Genomic DNA, 15,345 nt, shown 5'->3' with positions numbered 1-15,345 from the left:
TTTAAACAGGTTTCATCTTAAAACAAGAAGGAAAACTTGACATAATTTCAGTTAGAAACTACTGTGATGTACTGTTGTGAAAACAACTCTCCTCTCCTCGTCACATTCATTGAGCTTCATTGCATGAATTACAGATGAAGAGATACGAGTAAACAGTCTGTGTCAAACTTAAAGAATGAATGCTGAACATGGCCAAATGAATTTCATCTCATTATCAAAACAAATGTCATATTGAGCTGTTCTGTGAAAGCTGCTTTGATAGCTGCACCCTTGTACGACACAGCTGACCGGTGTTTGTAAGATGTTATTTAACGGTTGAGTTTGACCCAATGCCCTGCTTCCTCTCACTGAGCAAATGAATGAAAAAAGAGACCATCATGAGGGCCGCGTGTGGCTCTGTGTACACGTGTGTGTGAAGCTGTGAGTGTGCGCGTATGAGAGCCATTAAGATATCAAGCTATAGCCCATTTATCTATGACAGCACAGCTGTGCCAACACAGTCCTAGCGTCTTCTTGTCCACTTTGATTCACACAATAATGAATGATGAGTTACATTGGCAAAAACGTCCCATTTACCTACACTGCTCTCCTGCTCTTGTTTTTTCTGTCAATATTATCTCTTGATTGCTTTCATGAGAGTGAAGAAAATATATGACCACTGTAACACTCTGTATATATCGCAAAGAAGTGCACTTTGACCAACTAAGACAATTAATATACAGGACTAAAATGTCCGTTTCTTTATGGATGCTGTAAACAGTGTCTAAGCTGAAAACATTGCCTTCATTTGCAGTAAATGGAGATAATCAGGCAACAAGAGACATCCTGTCTATTAAGCTGTCTGGTCGATTTTGAAGGCAGCACAGATTCGCTGCACGTTTTAATGTTTTGATCTTATGACTCGTTTTCTGTTGAGAAATAAGCATAATCACTAATAAATATTTGCTTAGTTGTGTATTAAGCTGGCATGAATTTGCTCTAGCTGATCATTAGACATGACATTGAGGCCTGTCTAAAACTGGTTTGCTTAGTACAGTACATTCATAAACAAATACACAGTTATTGTCTTACATTAGTTGTACCAACCCTTAGTTTGTGACAATGAATGCATTCCTTTCATTGAAAAGAGGACATGAAGATAACTAGGTAAAGTGTTGGCTTGATTTATCATTCATAATAACATAGCCTATACACATGCACTCTGGCAGGCACAAGGCCTTTATATGCAATTATATGCAGTGTGTGAATTATAAAGTGATTTTTGGAGTTGACTGTTTTATTAATTATCCATGCATTCTCCAAACTGCTTATCCACTGGGGTTTTATAGGCCTATAGGTTATATTATATATTATTTGAGGTTTTTATATTATATTATTCATGTTATTAATCTATTAATACACACGTAAATTGTGTGTGTTTTCATGTTTTATGGGAACTTTCTATAGACATAATGATTTTGATGAACTGTATATTCTATCTAAAATCTATCTAAAACGTTCTGCATTTCTTCATTTTTAAAAAAACATTACTAGCTATTATTTTTAAGCCGTTTTCCTCATGGGGAGCAAAAAATGCCCCCACACGGATTCTGGATATTGCCATCTTTGTGGGGAAATTTTGTCCCCATAATTTAGGGTTTGCCAGGACACACACACACACACACACACACACACACACACACACACACACACACACACACACACACACACACACACAAATATAATTTTTGTTACTTTATGTGTCAATACGTGTAATGTTTTGCAGACATATTAGCCTATCACTGCGCTCATGCCGTTGCTATGGTTACATATCCAGGCAAACGCGACATGATCTGTAGGCAGGGTCTGTTTTGTGGCAGGTGGTGAAAGTAGGCTACGGGCACTTTCTAACTTCTGTAAATACTAAAACGTTTGAAAATCTTGTTAAAACGTGTAAATATACTAAAAGAGCTTTTGTACAAAAAAAAATAACGTGAGAAAGCAGTAGCCTAGCCTATAATTGTGTAATATTTTCAGCAGGCTTTTTTAAGCACTGAGATGTTTACAATGAAGCGATAGGGTAACAAAGACATCATATATTGGTAGGTTCAGGAAGTTCATATTCCTTACAGTGATATTCAACAGCTTGTCAGGGGTTCATGAGGGAGGCGTGCAGACTTAAAAAACAAGAGCTGTGACGCGACGTGGGAGGAAGGGGAGGGGAGAAGGCGCGACGGTACTTATGGAGGCGGTTTGACATATGGATTAAATACTACAGGCTGAGGAGGCGCTTGGACCGCTGGTGCTTTGGACATCGCTGGAGACGCGAATTGGCTTCCCAGCGCGCCGACACTCATCTACCCAAAGCCGTTTAGCAAGAGTCCATGTCAAAACGATGCACTTCTTGTATTAAGAACGAGGAAGCAACCGGCATTTTATAGGTAACATTACAGGAAATAAAAGGAGAAAACTGTGAATTGGTTTTCGGCCTCTTTGGCGCGGTGTTTTTAAAACGACAGATTAAACCCTGGATAAGCTTCATCACGGACTCAACAAACGGACACATAATAGTTGCGAGTGGAGTATTACTGTAGTTTTTGTCACGCCCGATATCATTTTTGACGCTCGAAAAGGACATTTTACCGTTTTAATGACACTGACAGTGCCTTCTTTTTTATTGTATTTGACCTTTACTGCAGAAGCCCATCTTGCTCCTTGTTACTTTGCCACTACGCAATAAATCCTGACTCATGATTTAGAGCAATCTCAGGTAGATAAGAAAATATAGATAAAGTGATCATAGTAGCATATTTTGCTCGAGATAGTATTCAGGCTGTTTATGTCTATATTCGCTATCTGAGATCTGACCAGCGGTACACGTCAAGCGCTGCTCTAGCATCACCGCTCAACATCGAGGACTGATCATTACCAACATGACGGATGGACCGAGACAAAGAGGGAGCGCAGCCCCGAGCACCGGTGAGGATGGAGCAGCAGACGCCGGCAAAGCAGCGGGAGAGTCATCGGTGGCGTTGAAAAAGGAGATCGGTCTCGTCAGTGCCTGTGGCATTATTGTCGGTGAGTGTTAATATGTTTCTATGTATTGTCATGTGGGTGGATGTGTTTTAAACGGATGCATAAACACAGTCGTGCACGGTGCACAGCTTGATTGGATCATGCTGAATGAGAGTCTCAGTCCTATGAAATGGAAAAAGAGGAGAAACAAAAATAGTTGCAAATATAGGTGCCTAATATATGAAAATATATGATTACAGTGGCGTGTGGTGGTGTTCTGAAATGAGGAGACAAAGTCTTTTTTTTTATGTTTGCATTTTTTCCAGAATGATAACTAAAGGCACAATTTAAACTATATTTTATTTGTGAACTGATGTTCAGCTGTTCTTTTTAATAGTCAACTTATTTTCATCACTTATCAAGCTCGGTAAACACTGATCACAGACAGCTTACCTTTCATTTCACCAAGCTGATTGCTCACTAAAATATCCCTACAGTCTTCGTGTTTTCGGTCCATTTCAAGTTTGATTTTGACATGACATAAAGCGGTGTATCTAAATGCCTGAGTTGTTTACTTACTTTTTAATTCCCATTAAACGCCATCATTTTGTTCATTCAAACCGATTCGCGACACGCACGAAAACAAGAGCAAGATTTATCGCACAAACCAATCATATCCAACCATATCCAATCATAGCATGGTGAAGGCAGTGCCTCCTCTCACCACAATTCATTCTCAATTACCTCCCACCAAACCCACAGCATGCTTTGGGGGTCTGTTAAAACTCAATGGGCTCAGGGGAGGCAAGAGAGACGCGGACTCCTGCTGTAACTTTACCTGTGTGTGTCGCTGTTTGACAGTGTTGCTTTAGAAAAACTAGTGATTTATGCACTTTTTAATGTAACATTTTGTAATATTTGTGTTGTTTTATTTTTCTAATATGGATTATTTTCTCATCCAATTTTTTGAGGAGGCACTGCCTCCCTTGCCTCCTCGGAGTAAACGCCCCTGGTTATATACGCTTATGTCTGTTGTTCTGTTGATTAGTGGTCCGAAAAGGGTTTTTCTAATGGTCGATATAATATAATGTTGAATTTTAGAGATAAACCAATATCGTTTTGGCCTATAGGCCTATTTAAGATGAGTAATGGTTTATAAACAATGTTGTTATTTTTATAAGATATTCATGCACATTGTTTTAATTGTTGTTGTCTAAAGATTATTTAGTTATCGTTGTGATGATAATGATCTGTAAAATAATCAATATTGGATAGGTCATACAAAACAATATTGATGATGTCTTATAGTTAAATATTTCATATGATTTAAGTATAACAAACAAGATGTATGCAATCGCTTCATTTAAAAGAACAATTATTTTACCTAAATATTTACAACTAAATAATAACTATTGGAAAATAGAAAATGTGCATTATCTATTAGCAAGGCTGTCAGCAGATTTGGAAACTGTATCAGTCGATTCTTTTGGTCTAGCAAACAAAAATGTATCCGTCTAGCAAATTGCAAAACAGCCATGTGCTCGTGGTTTTTTTCACAATCGTTTAAAATGCATAAGCTAAGCAAGAATAAAAAATGCACGTGCCTTGACCAAGTTAAACTGGTGTTTTGGTCTTTTTTGTCTATTATTTTCACTTCTGGTTTTATAAAGAAAGAAATCAGGGCAAAAGGACTTTGAGTAGATAGCAGAGATGCAGCAAATATAAGAGGAAGTGAAGAGAGGAAACTTGACTTAACCTTTGTCAGTTTATTGAGTATTTCACAGGGTGGTTTTCATTTATTGCTTTAGGCAGCATTAAGCTATAAAATTATATTTAATGTAATAATGAGAGTTAAGGAAAAGTAAAACACACCCAAGATAATCCCAGCCCCCATTTTAACTGCAGCCATATGATAATCCTCTTCAGCAACCTTGATCAGGTCAGGTCACGCATTCACATGCTCTCAGTTGCCTCACGTGAACATTATTATCAGGTGATTGTCGCTTCGGATTGCTCAAAGCTTTCCTCAAGCCTTTGAACTTCGTTACATTTATCAGAATACTTTATAACTTCTGCCACTCTCATCTTTATCAACCCCTTTTCTGGAACCCTTTGTGAGCTGGAAATGAAGCATGGACCTGAAAGTGAACTTTCTGTGGTTTTGACTTGCTTAGCTCCATTTTTTTATGTTGAATTTTTGGATTATGGTCTCTGGTAATCAGTAGGGATTGTTAGAATGGAAACGGGTGCCAGGAACCAAGTTTTAGCAGAGTAAAGGCTGACAGATCATCTGAATGTGCATGTACAATAGAAGGAGATTGTGAGATGATGCAGATAAAAAGTAAAAACTGGCCTCAGATGTTATAAAGAGATGCTCATGCATTGATTGAAGAACATCATACATTAAGCTGGCTACAAAGTATTTCAAAGTTTGATGTGAGCCAAAATAGATTGTAACCAGTTAGCAGCTCAATATTTAATTGCATTCCATTATTCTTTCTCAGACAGGTTATTGATCTGATACAGTCATGTATTAAACTTTAGTGATTGGTTAATACTCCAGTAAGATGATTAAAATTCAAGTGAAAATGTATGATGTATGTATTGATGTAGAACTGAAAACTGCAAGAGGTAAATATCCATTGACCTTCATTAGCTGAAAGCTAAACCTGTGTTTTTAGTATGGTTTTTTAATGGTCATAAAAAAAGAAACATGTTAAACATTTAGCCTAATTTTAGAAACTTTTTGTAAATCTATCCACTTTGATTGTACAAAAATGTCTGGGCTGCATAACAGTTGAACCCATTTTATTTGATGAAAGGAGACATTGTTTTGTGTACATGGCATGCTTCACTAACCCAAACTCTGATTTATTTGTGTGAATTTGTAAAGGGGAAACATCTGGTTATCAAGGCTACAGTTCCACAGACACCGTTTGATCAATGGAGGCATGAAAGAAAATCAATAGGACAGTTTAAAGAGATTCGCCTCAGCAAACATATTAGCAGTAATAAATAGAAGTACAAGTGAATTTAATATCACTGAGCAATAAATGAGTCATGTCTTTACACAATGACTGACATGATAGGCTGATAGCAAAGAGTGAACTGACTTTGAGGTAAGTCAGTTCACTGCGGCCACTTTGGCACCACCCTGTGCAGCTGATGTTGGCAATAGGTGCTATCTATCTACTTAAATGGTGTTAGACCTAAAACCTGAATAAAGGTGTGGTCACATTAACAAAATGTAATGGGCAAAAAAAGTCCATTGTCTATTGTGAATAGTGTAGCAATAAGCACAGCTCACAAAGAAGTCACTTTTAAACTCTCTGTTTGCATCGAATGAACAAACTCGCGTGACCAACGTGAAACCATTCCCAAATCTGTGTGGGGAAATATTTCGGCCCCATGCGAAATTGTGCAGATTGTGTGGGTTCCTATTGAAACCACTGTATTTTGCCAGCAAAAATTAGTCAAACAACAGTAAATGTGGTTGCATCTTAATGTGTCAATTCTGACAACAATCCTATCAAAAATTTCCTTCTTTTTTTTTAATCACTCTACACATGTTTTTTTATGCCTGGTACAGCTAATGTGCAATGCAGTAAAAAAAACAGACAATGCCTTATCTAAAAGCTAACTGGCTTTGAATTGAAAGGCGGGACTTTTCTGTAGCCTTTCCATCTATGTGTAGATTGACAAACTAGAATGTTAAATCAGGGATTGCTGCTGTGTTGCCTGTGATGTTTGTGCTGTGAACACACAAAAGGGAAGCAAGAGGATGCAGTATGAAAAGGAAATCCATCTGGATTTTTTCCTCTGTAGTCAGCAAGACCTCTCAGTGTACAACTGTGCGCAATAATCTATCAGTATCTTACAGCGTAAAACCTGTTGATGCTCATAACTCCCTGCTGGTTTCCTTATAGTCAATTAATACACAAGCTGGCTGAAACCAGATCAATCCCTACATGCTTTGGCAATAGTAAAAGATACCTTTGATTGTATAAAGTTGTGTAACTTGTACTTTGAGGTCATGGGACATGCTGAAGTTTGTGATAATCATATCTTGACAGGACTTTTTCAAAGCAGAGATTTAGGGAGAGAAGTGAAGTGGGAGAGCCAAAGACATAAAATAAATGCTCAGCTACAGAGAAGTCTGATTACTTGTTTACAGTGGCAATGTTGTACAGACATTTGTATCCAAAGTGATTCACAGAACATAATTGCAGTGACAATCCGACAGGAAAACCTGGACTAGTTGACTTACTGATGGGAAAAGATGTAATTGGGCAGAAACTCCGGCTCATGCATTGTTTACCTGAATTTGCACATGCATCAGTTTGTGTCAAAAGTCCAGATATGAAGCACAATCAGGGAAGATAAAAGAATAAACCAGTTACATGTGCAGAACCGGTAGTCACTCCACAATCTGCCTATTTGGAATTCCAATGGAATAGTTTAGTAGGTCTAAATTAGATCTGTGAGATCTACTGTTGTTTTGTTGTAAAAATGGTGGTTTACGAGTTATGGATGGGTTCGTTGGTATTGTCTGAATTAATGGGGACATGACCTAATACGTGTGCTAAAATCAATCATGGTTACAAATAATTGCAACAATGGCTTAGATAAGTAAAATTAGATTTGAGAAAAATTCACACCTGGTTTGATATTTTTGTATTGAATGCAACGAAATTCAGACATTTTACATGTGTAACATAAATGTCCAAATACTTTTTTGGGGCCAATATGTGAATCACAAACACACATAGACCTGTATCACACAGTGGTGCACTATGCTGCACTAAGTGCACAAATGGCAAATACACACTTCCCCATATATTTGCTGTGTGTACTCACTCCATTAGTCACGCTGAATACTAACTTAGCAAATGTGAATTGCTCTCACCACCTGCTTTCTCTCTCTTGGTTCTCCCTTCTTCTTTCTCTGCCACTGACATTTTAATTTCCGTTTGAATCATACACTGTCCTGCTTTTTCTTAATTAAATCTAAAATCTCTTTAAATCCTTTACTCAGGATAAAGTCTGTTTCCTTAATTTCATTTTAAATTGGAGCACTTTAGTAGATTCATTCAGACATTGATTGAAGGCTTATATGATGCGTTGGTGTGACAGCTCCACCTCCTTTTTCACACACAATCCTTCTCTTTTTCTGACCTGCTTTCTACATTAATTCACAATTCTAATACCCAACCTCTCTGTTTTCTCTTTTGCAGGTAACATCATCGGCTCTGGAATCTTTGTCAGTCCAAAGGGAGTGTTGGAAAATGCCAGTTCAGTGGGCCTGGCTCTCATCGTATGGATCGTCACAGGCGTTATAACAGCGATTGGAGCACTCTGCTACGCTGAGCTGGGCGTCACAATCCCCAAATCTGGAGGCGACTACTCTTATGTCAAGGACATCTTCGGAGGACTGGCAGGGTGAGGTTTTCAGCCACACATTGGTTTTAATACTTCCAGAGAATAGACTGCTTATCAATGAAAATCCATATTATTTCTAAAAGTAGATGACTTAATTATTGGTAATGCAGAACTTAGTGTGGTGGGATGTTTTAACATGAATGTATCTCGGTGTCCCTGTAAGTCAGCGATTCAACAAACCAGAAGAAAATAATGGAATAACAACATTTCTCGCTCCACAGGAATCCTATTTTTTTTTCTGTCAAAACACCTGTAATCTCATGTCAACTGTCTACTGTGACAGTAAACACCATTACCCTTGATTGTGTGGTGTTGATTTGAAAATCATGCGTTCCCCCGTTATTGTTGAATCACGGAAGCTACACCAGTTATTTTTGCCAAGAGATTTCTATTTATTATTTGTATACATGTGTCAGACAGAGAGAAACAGGCATAGCAGAGTAAGGCTATAGGTGAGGAGGTCTTCATTCCAGATTTCTCTGTTCCCCTTTTCTCTATTCCCTCACCCCATCATTCCTCTATTTCTCCTTCCTCTCTCCCCATCATCATGCATTTATGTTTCTCTGGGGTGGTACAGTAAGATTGAGCTTATATACACCACTCTGGGACTTACAAACATGTTGCTTATGTTTAAAAATGGAACGTATACCTCATGCTTACACATGGTACAATCCACTTTCTATATTAAGAAACTATCCTTCTGTGTATACATTTGTGGTACATTTGCATCAGTTGAAACATTCCTTTCCTTGTAAAGAACATGCCAATTGTACACATTTGAAGTATCATCATCAGTGGAACATCTCTGCTCAGTGAATTGCATTGCACGTCAGCACACGTACAACATACTCTGACTTCACAAAATACATTATGAAATTATTATGAAAATGAATAAAGAAAAATAATACTAAAAAATAACATTAAACAGTAAAATGTTTAGTCTTCAGTTAAAGTTATGATAACACATTGCTGCTGTCTGGTGAAGTAGTTGTAGCTGTGATTTAACATTTCTTAATCCACCAATAGCTACTCAGCAGCGGTCAATCAAATCTTTTAGCACTGGCTTTGCTTACATTTTAACAACCTTTGCTTAGCACAGTGACTGCTCTAATGAATAATACTGCCAGAGAACAACCATTAGCTGGTCATTCCCTCATGCCTCTATCTCACTCCAAACAAATGATGGCAATAAATGATCTTGTATACACAAATTGAGTCCATCCTTAGAATAAAGACTGTTATATGCAAATAACACAATGCGTATCACTAGCTAAAAGGAACTATGGTATTGACATGATACTTTGTGTTTTTGGAGATGAAATATAGTTATCAAAATACCACTGTATTACCATCTATTGAGTACTTTTTTGTTGGAAGCATTATAACTTTTTTGAACGTTTGTATGCTACAGGTTTCTGCGGTTGTGGATTGCTGTGTTGGTGATCTATCCTACTAACCAGGCAGTTATCGCTCTTACCTTCTCCAACTACGTCCTGCAGCCTCTGTTCCCCACCTGCTTCCCCCCAGAGAATGGTCTGCGTCTGCTCGCTGCCATCTGCTTGTGTGAGTACCAGAAGGAAAAACAGAGATATCATTGTCTTATCGTTTAGGGATTTTTGCTACTGACATGCATATTTAGATGACCATTGATATTGTTACAAGTCCTCCCCATATATATGCCCAACCAAAAAAAAAAGTTGCAGACATATCATGGCCATATTCCAGGATGACAAGATCTTGTATTGACAATGCAAGAGTTGAGTAGTAAAGTCTCCTCCAGCAGACATATATACATATATATAGGGATATATATATACACACACACACACACACATATGTATATGTGTGTGTATATATATATATATATATATATATATATATATATATATATATATATACATGCATATATATAGGGACTGCGAGAGAATGGTAAAAAAAAGAGAACAGGTTAAGATAGCAAAAATAAGGGAAGGAAAGTGAGAGCAGTTAACTTGTGGATGCTAAACCATTATCATATGTAAGAGAGGATGTGGCATGGACAGGCATGAAACTATTTTAAGGTTATCTGAATGTTTTGAACACTCCTCATAAGATGAAAAAAAACTGTATATTTTACATACATTGTAGACTGTTTTATGCTGTTTACCTCACAGATGCTATAACAACTTACACAATCACTATTTCCACATCTGCTTGTGATTCACTTCTGAACACTTGTATATTTTAGACATTTTTCTCTGCGCATGCACAAATTGTTGCTGGGAATGGATACTTCATTACAGCCTTTTATGTTTGACCGTAAGGGCAAATCACGCTCAAGTGAAAGAACCTTGAAGGCCAGATCTAGAGAGACAGTGTTTTGGGACTGATGTGTGATTGAAGAAGACCGAGGGGTCATACCCTGGGAGAAGGAACAAAAAGGTTGTGGGAAAATGTGCAGAAGATAGAAAAGGATGAGAGTAAAAGAGAGAGGGATATGTGAAGATGGATGGAATGATATTTTTCATGGCGTCAAGAAGCCTTGAGCGTGGGCTTTCTGCAAACTTCACGCTGGAGCTACAAATACTGCAAGCTGTATGTAGACAGGCAAACAACAGAGACCCTAAGAAAAAAGAGAGAGGTCAAGAAGAGAAGATGTTAGGTGATATCTCAACTTGTTTTGATATTGCAACTGTAAAGTTTCAATTTAAATGCAACCTTAATAGTGATTTAGTTTATTAATTAGATATATTAATAATATGTAATATTTCTTTTTATGGAAAAAATCTGACCCAGAATTAGCTACTTAACTGTAACCAGTACTATCTCTTTGTACATTTCGCAGGGTTACAGAGCTGAGCCAGCATTCATTGTGTGCTTTTAATACTCTAAAATTTAACTGTATCAAGACCAAAATGTTCTGATTAGCTGAAGTTGAGGGTTGTTTTTTAACTAAACAGATGTTCTCAAGCAGCTCTAAAGCTTTTTTTTGCTTTTTCTTTAGCTTTGCTTTTGTTTTGTTTAGAGATCCGCAGGAAGTAAGTGAAAGGGCAAAAGTGGACACTATGGCACAGTTTTAAACGATGTCCCTGTTCTTGTACTCAACTCTTTTGTACCCTTTGTCTTTTCTTCTAAAACCACTAGAGCAATTCTGAGAAAAGTTTGTTTGTAAGAGTGTGCATGGCTCTGTTTCAGAACCTAATTTGTTGCCAAACGTTTGTCAGAATAACTTCTGCCATTTAAGATACCTTCTCATGGCCAAATGCTGGCAGCATTGCATGTAAATTTCATATCAAATTCATTTCAAATCTCATAAGGTATTAGTTATGTCCCAAGTTGTGTACTATACACTATGCACTTAATCTGTGCACTATGTACTCTACCATCTACTGTTATTTGGTCATCCAGCATCGGAGTCTGATAGCCTTCTGCTATTTTAGAAAAGTTACGACAGTTGATTGTATTAAGTGACCAACATTTCAAACATTTGTTTTTTCCGGTGATCATCGGGTTATTTTAAGCGCACTTTTTCTTTTCTGCACTTTTCTGTGTAAACACACTAACACCATTTATACTATAAAATTGTGTAGAATAGTGCATGCATTGAAAGTATGCAAATTGGGACTTACTGTATTGTGAAAACTTAAAGAAAAAAAGTGATACGTGAGAAAATTGTTGATTTATTAATATAATTATATTTTATACAATTTTGTAAATTACTGAATAGGTTAAATCTTCTTAAAAATGTACTATTTTACCAAAAATTGCATGTGCTTAAGCTTAAGCTCATTTGGGTATCACAGGTTAGCTTAGCAACATGCTAACTTTTTGAGTCGGCTATCTGAGCTTCGAATCAATAATTTATTCCATTTTAATTAATTATGCTGCCTATGCAAGCAGTAAAGCGCAAAACAGAATCCACCATGTTTTAGAACAGATCCCATGAGAATATTGTGTTTAACAGACTGTTGAATGTTAGAAAAAAAATAGTTTAGCACATGATTCTACTTGCATAAAGTCTTAAGATATCAAGGAGATAAAATGGAATGTTAAATGAGTAACTGACCTCTGTGTGCGTGACCGCCACTGTAATCAGCTTATTGTAGTAAGATTCCTGTTGTCATAGTAATGTTTTCTGCATTCTTGCATTAGCATGGTGTACTATGTAGATTTCACTACCTGCTTATTTTTCCATTCCAAAGTAGTTTCACAAACACCACCCTCTAAGACGTCCTTAGACACGACTGGGCTCAGTTAGAAACATGTCATTGCTCTGTACAGCGAGGCAGTTCCCTTTTTAACACAGAGATAAGACATTTTAAGACATGTTGTGTTTGGTTTTTACTGCTTTCTCTTCACATTATTTGACAGGATGTCAGTTTGCACTGTCAGAATATTCGTGTTGATTTCGCCCCAGACAGTAATTACCATGGATTTTGTGTAATAAAATACCTTACCCCGCCTAATATCACTTGACTTGCATTTTATTGTTGTGACTATGCTGCTCCACCTCTAAGTAGTTTCATTCTAAATGAGTGCCAAGAACTCTTGCTGAGTTTGGCCACTGCACATCGACATTCTCAAATCACACCCTTTTCACACTAGTTATATATGTAATTGCTCTTTAGTGTAACCGTCTGTTGAGGTGAGTGATTTGATTTGCTGCTTGTCTACAAGTACACATAGTGTTTGAATGAAACGGGATAAAGCTGAACCCCGAAGTGCACATCACGAGGCTGCATTTTTGCATGTCTTGCAAGTTCTCAAAAGTGCATGAGTCAAGACTCAAAGTTTACTTGCATGTCCCTCTGATTTTATGACCAAATATGTCTGTCACATGCCATCAGACAACTGTGTGCATGTGACTATGAGCGTTATTTAGCTAGCACATTGACTTTTTCAACATTGGTTTTCTGAGTTAACATGTATATGAAAGTATAAAAAAATATATGTTTCACATGCTCTTACTGGTTACAATGTTATTTTTTTAAAATCTTGTAGCTATTTGTTGTTCATTTAAACAATTCTCCAGTCTGTCAAATGACTTCTTAAAAGTACAAATATTCCATGTAATCTTTCAAATCATATGAGGTCAAAAATAAATATCACACGGGCTGTCAATGCTTGAAATTTTCCTGTAGCATTTTGCTGGCAATGCCACATTAGATTTGAAAAGAGAATATGCATACTGAGTTATTTTGAATAAAAACATCTGACTGATCAACAAATATAAAGGCAAAATAACATATCCTATTATAATTCGTCTGTGCTGACTTTTTTATCCTAATTTCACCTGCCTATCTGTTTCAGATGTTGCAGCGCATTCAAATGTTTATATGTATTGAATAGGTTCACCTGAAGGCCTATTTCGAGCTTGTCATTTGTGTGTCTGATTAATTCCTCATATCTGAAAGCATTATTTTATAATCCGTTGGCATACTAGACTGTTCAAACAGCAGGGAGCCATTAATCTCACTAACGGCTCATAGTGTGTGTATTGTGTGTAACCAGCCCTGTAACCTCAATGTCTGTGTGTTTCAGTGCTGCTGACTTGGGTGAATTGTGCCAGCGTGCGCTGGGCAACACGGGTACAGGATGTCTTCACTGCAGGGAAACTTCTGGCCCTCATTCTCATCATCATCATGGGTTTTGTACAAATCTGCAAGGGTGAGTACCATATGTCTATGTATGTGTGTGCATGCTATATATTATTGGTTATTCAAGGAGGTCTGTGCCAAATAAAGCTGTGTGTGTGTGTGTGGGGCTACGTGCAGTGTTTGTTCTTGTCCATGCATTTGTAGAAGTCTGCATGCGTGACTCCCCTTCCTCCTGGGCGCTTCTCTAGTAGCTACGTAAAATCTTCAGAAAAACTGAAAGCACAGCACTTCCTCTCTTTGCCTTGTTGTCTCAGCAGAAGTCACTGGGTTCAAACCCTCTAATAAAGAATAACACAGATAATGCAGTTTTCACAGCTGCTGAGTCAGAGAGGATTAAATAATGATCACATTGCGACGGCCTGTTAGCTCAGACACTGACCTGATAAGATGAGAGTGACAGATGTGATTCCATCATGCAGAAGATTTAAAAAAGACTGGATTTGGGTTTGTTGGCAGTGGCTGCTCTTTAATGTGAGGTCTTCAGGGTCATGTATGCTCTCAAAGAGAGTTTAGACAGAACATGTGACCCAAAGACCTGACCCTAGAATTGTGGTATTAATACTATGGCTTAGGGAGCAAAAAGACTGTAGGTTCAGGAAATCCAGTCAAAACCAGTTTACGGTGGTAGTTGTATTTTGGAACTGGTTCAGGCTGTCTTTGGTGGATTACTAGCTGGTGGGAATCTGCCAAAGATTGTAGCCAATTGGATCTAATGCCTCTTGCTGGAAAAATCATATTATTTTTGTCCAAGATGGCCTACCAGTGTCACAGGTTTCTACCAACTCAATCCAGCTGGGTTTAGCTGGATATTCATAAACTTACTACTGTTTGTTATTAAGATCACACTGCCATTTTGGTCCTTGACCAGGGAACTTGATCATCAGTTGCTCAAAAGGAGCTGTGTTTGCGATTGCTCTACTTTAAGCTGTTTTGAGTGAAAGCGTTTGCTAAAGATTAACTAACTAGCTAATAAACGAGGCATTTCATAACAATTTTCCCTTTGATGTTTGATAACTATTGTACACCTTTTTTTTTTCCTTCTCCAGGCGAATATTACTGGTTGGAGCCGGCCAATGCTTTCGAGCCGTTTCAAGACTATGATGTTGGTCTGATTGCTCTGGCATTTCTACAGGGGTCCTTCGCCTACGGTGGCTGGAATTTCCTCAATTATGTCACAGAGGAACTCGTCGACCCCTATGTGTAAGCCAATTTTCATCTAAAGGGCTCACAGTAATTCAATACTGTGTTCTCAGTATTTATTAATTGTTATTAGTGT

The 15,345-nt window shown here is 37.6% G+C and overlaps 1 protein-coding gene across 4 annotated transcripts in view; it reads left to right on the top strand.

The window, feature by feature from the left end:
* slc7a8a (solute carrier family 7 member 8a) overlaps window positions 1-15,345 on the top strand; it is a 46,711-nt gene that overhangs the window by 28,426 nt on the left and 2,940 nt on the right. Inside the window, exons 1-6 of one of the 4 annotated variants that reach the window (XM_079867426.1) lie at window positions 2,055-2,420; window positions 2,841-3,057; window positions 8,229-8,433; window positions 9,845-9,996; window positions 13,954-14,079; window positions 15,116-15,269. In XM_079867426.1, coding sequence (XP_079723552.1) covers window positions 2,913-3,057; window positions 8,229-8,433; window positions 9,845-9,996; window positions 13,954-14,079; window positions 15,116-15,269 — 782 coding nt within the window. In that variant the 5' untranslated portion in view covers window positions 2,055-2,420; window positions 2,841-2,912. Of the gene's footprint in view, window positions 1-2,054; window positions 3,058-8,228; window positions 8,434-9,844; window positions 9,997-13,953; window positions 14,080-15,115; window positions 15,270-15,345 lie in introns of those variants that run through there. The other 3 variants (XM_079867425.1, XM_079867427.1, XM_079867424.1) reach the window with 3 other exon arrangements.

Source organism: Squalius cephalus (genome assembly GCF_949319135.1).
Source record: "Squalius cephalus genome assembly, chromosome: 3".
Lineage (NCBI taxonomy): Eukaryota > Metazoa > Chordata > Actinopteri > Cypriniformes > Leuciscidae > Squalius > Squalius cephalus.
The sequence above is the reverse complement of the archived record's forward strand: the minus strand, read 5'-3'. Positions and strand labels throughout refer to the sequence as shown.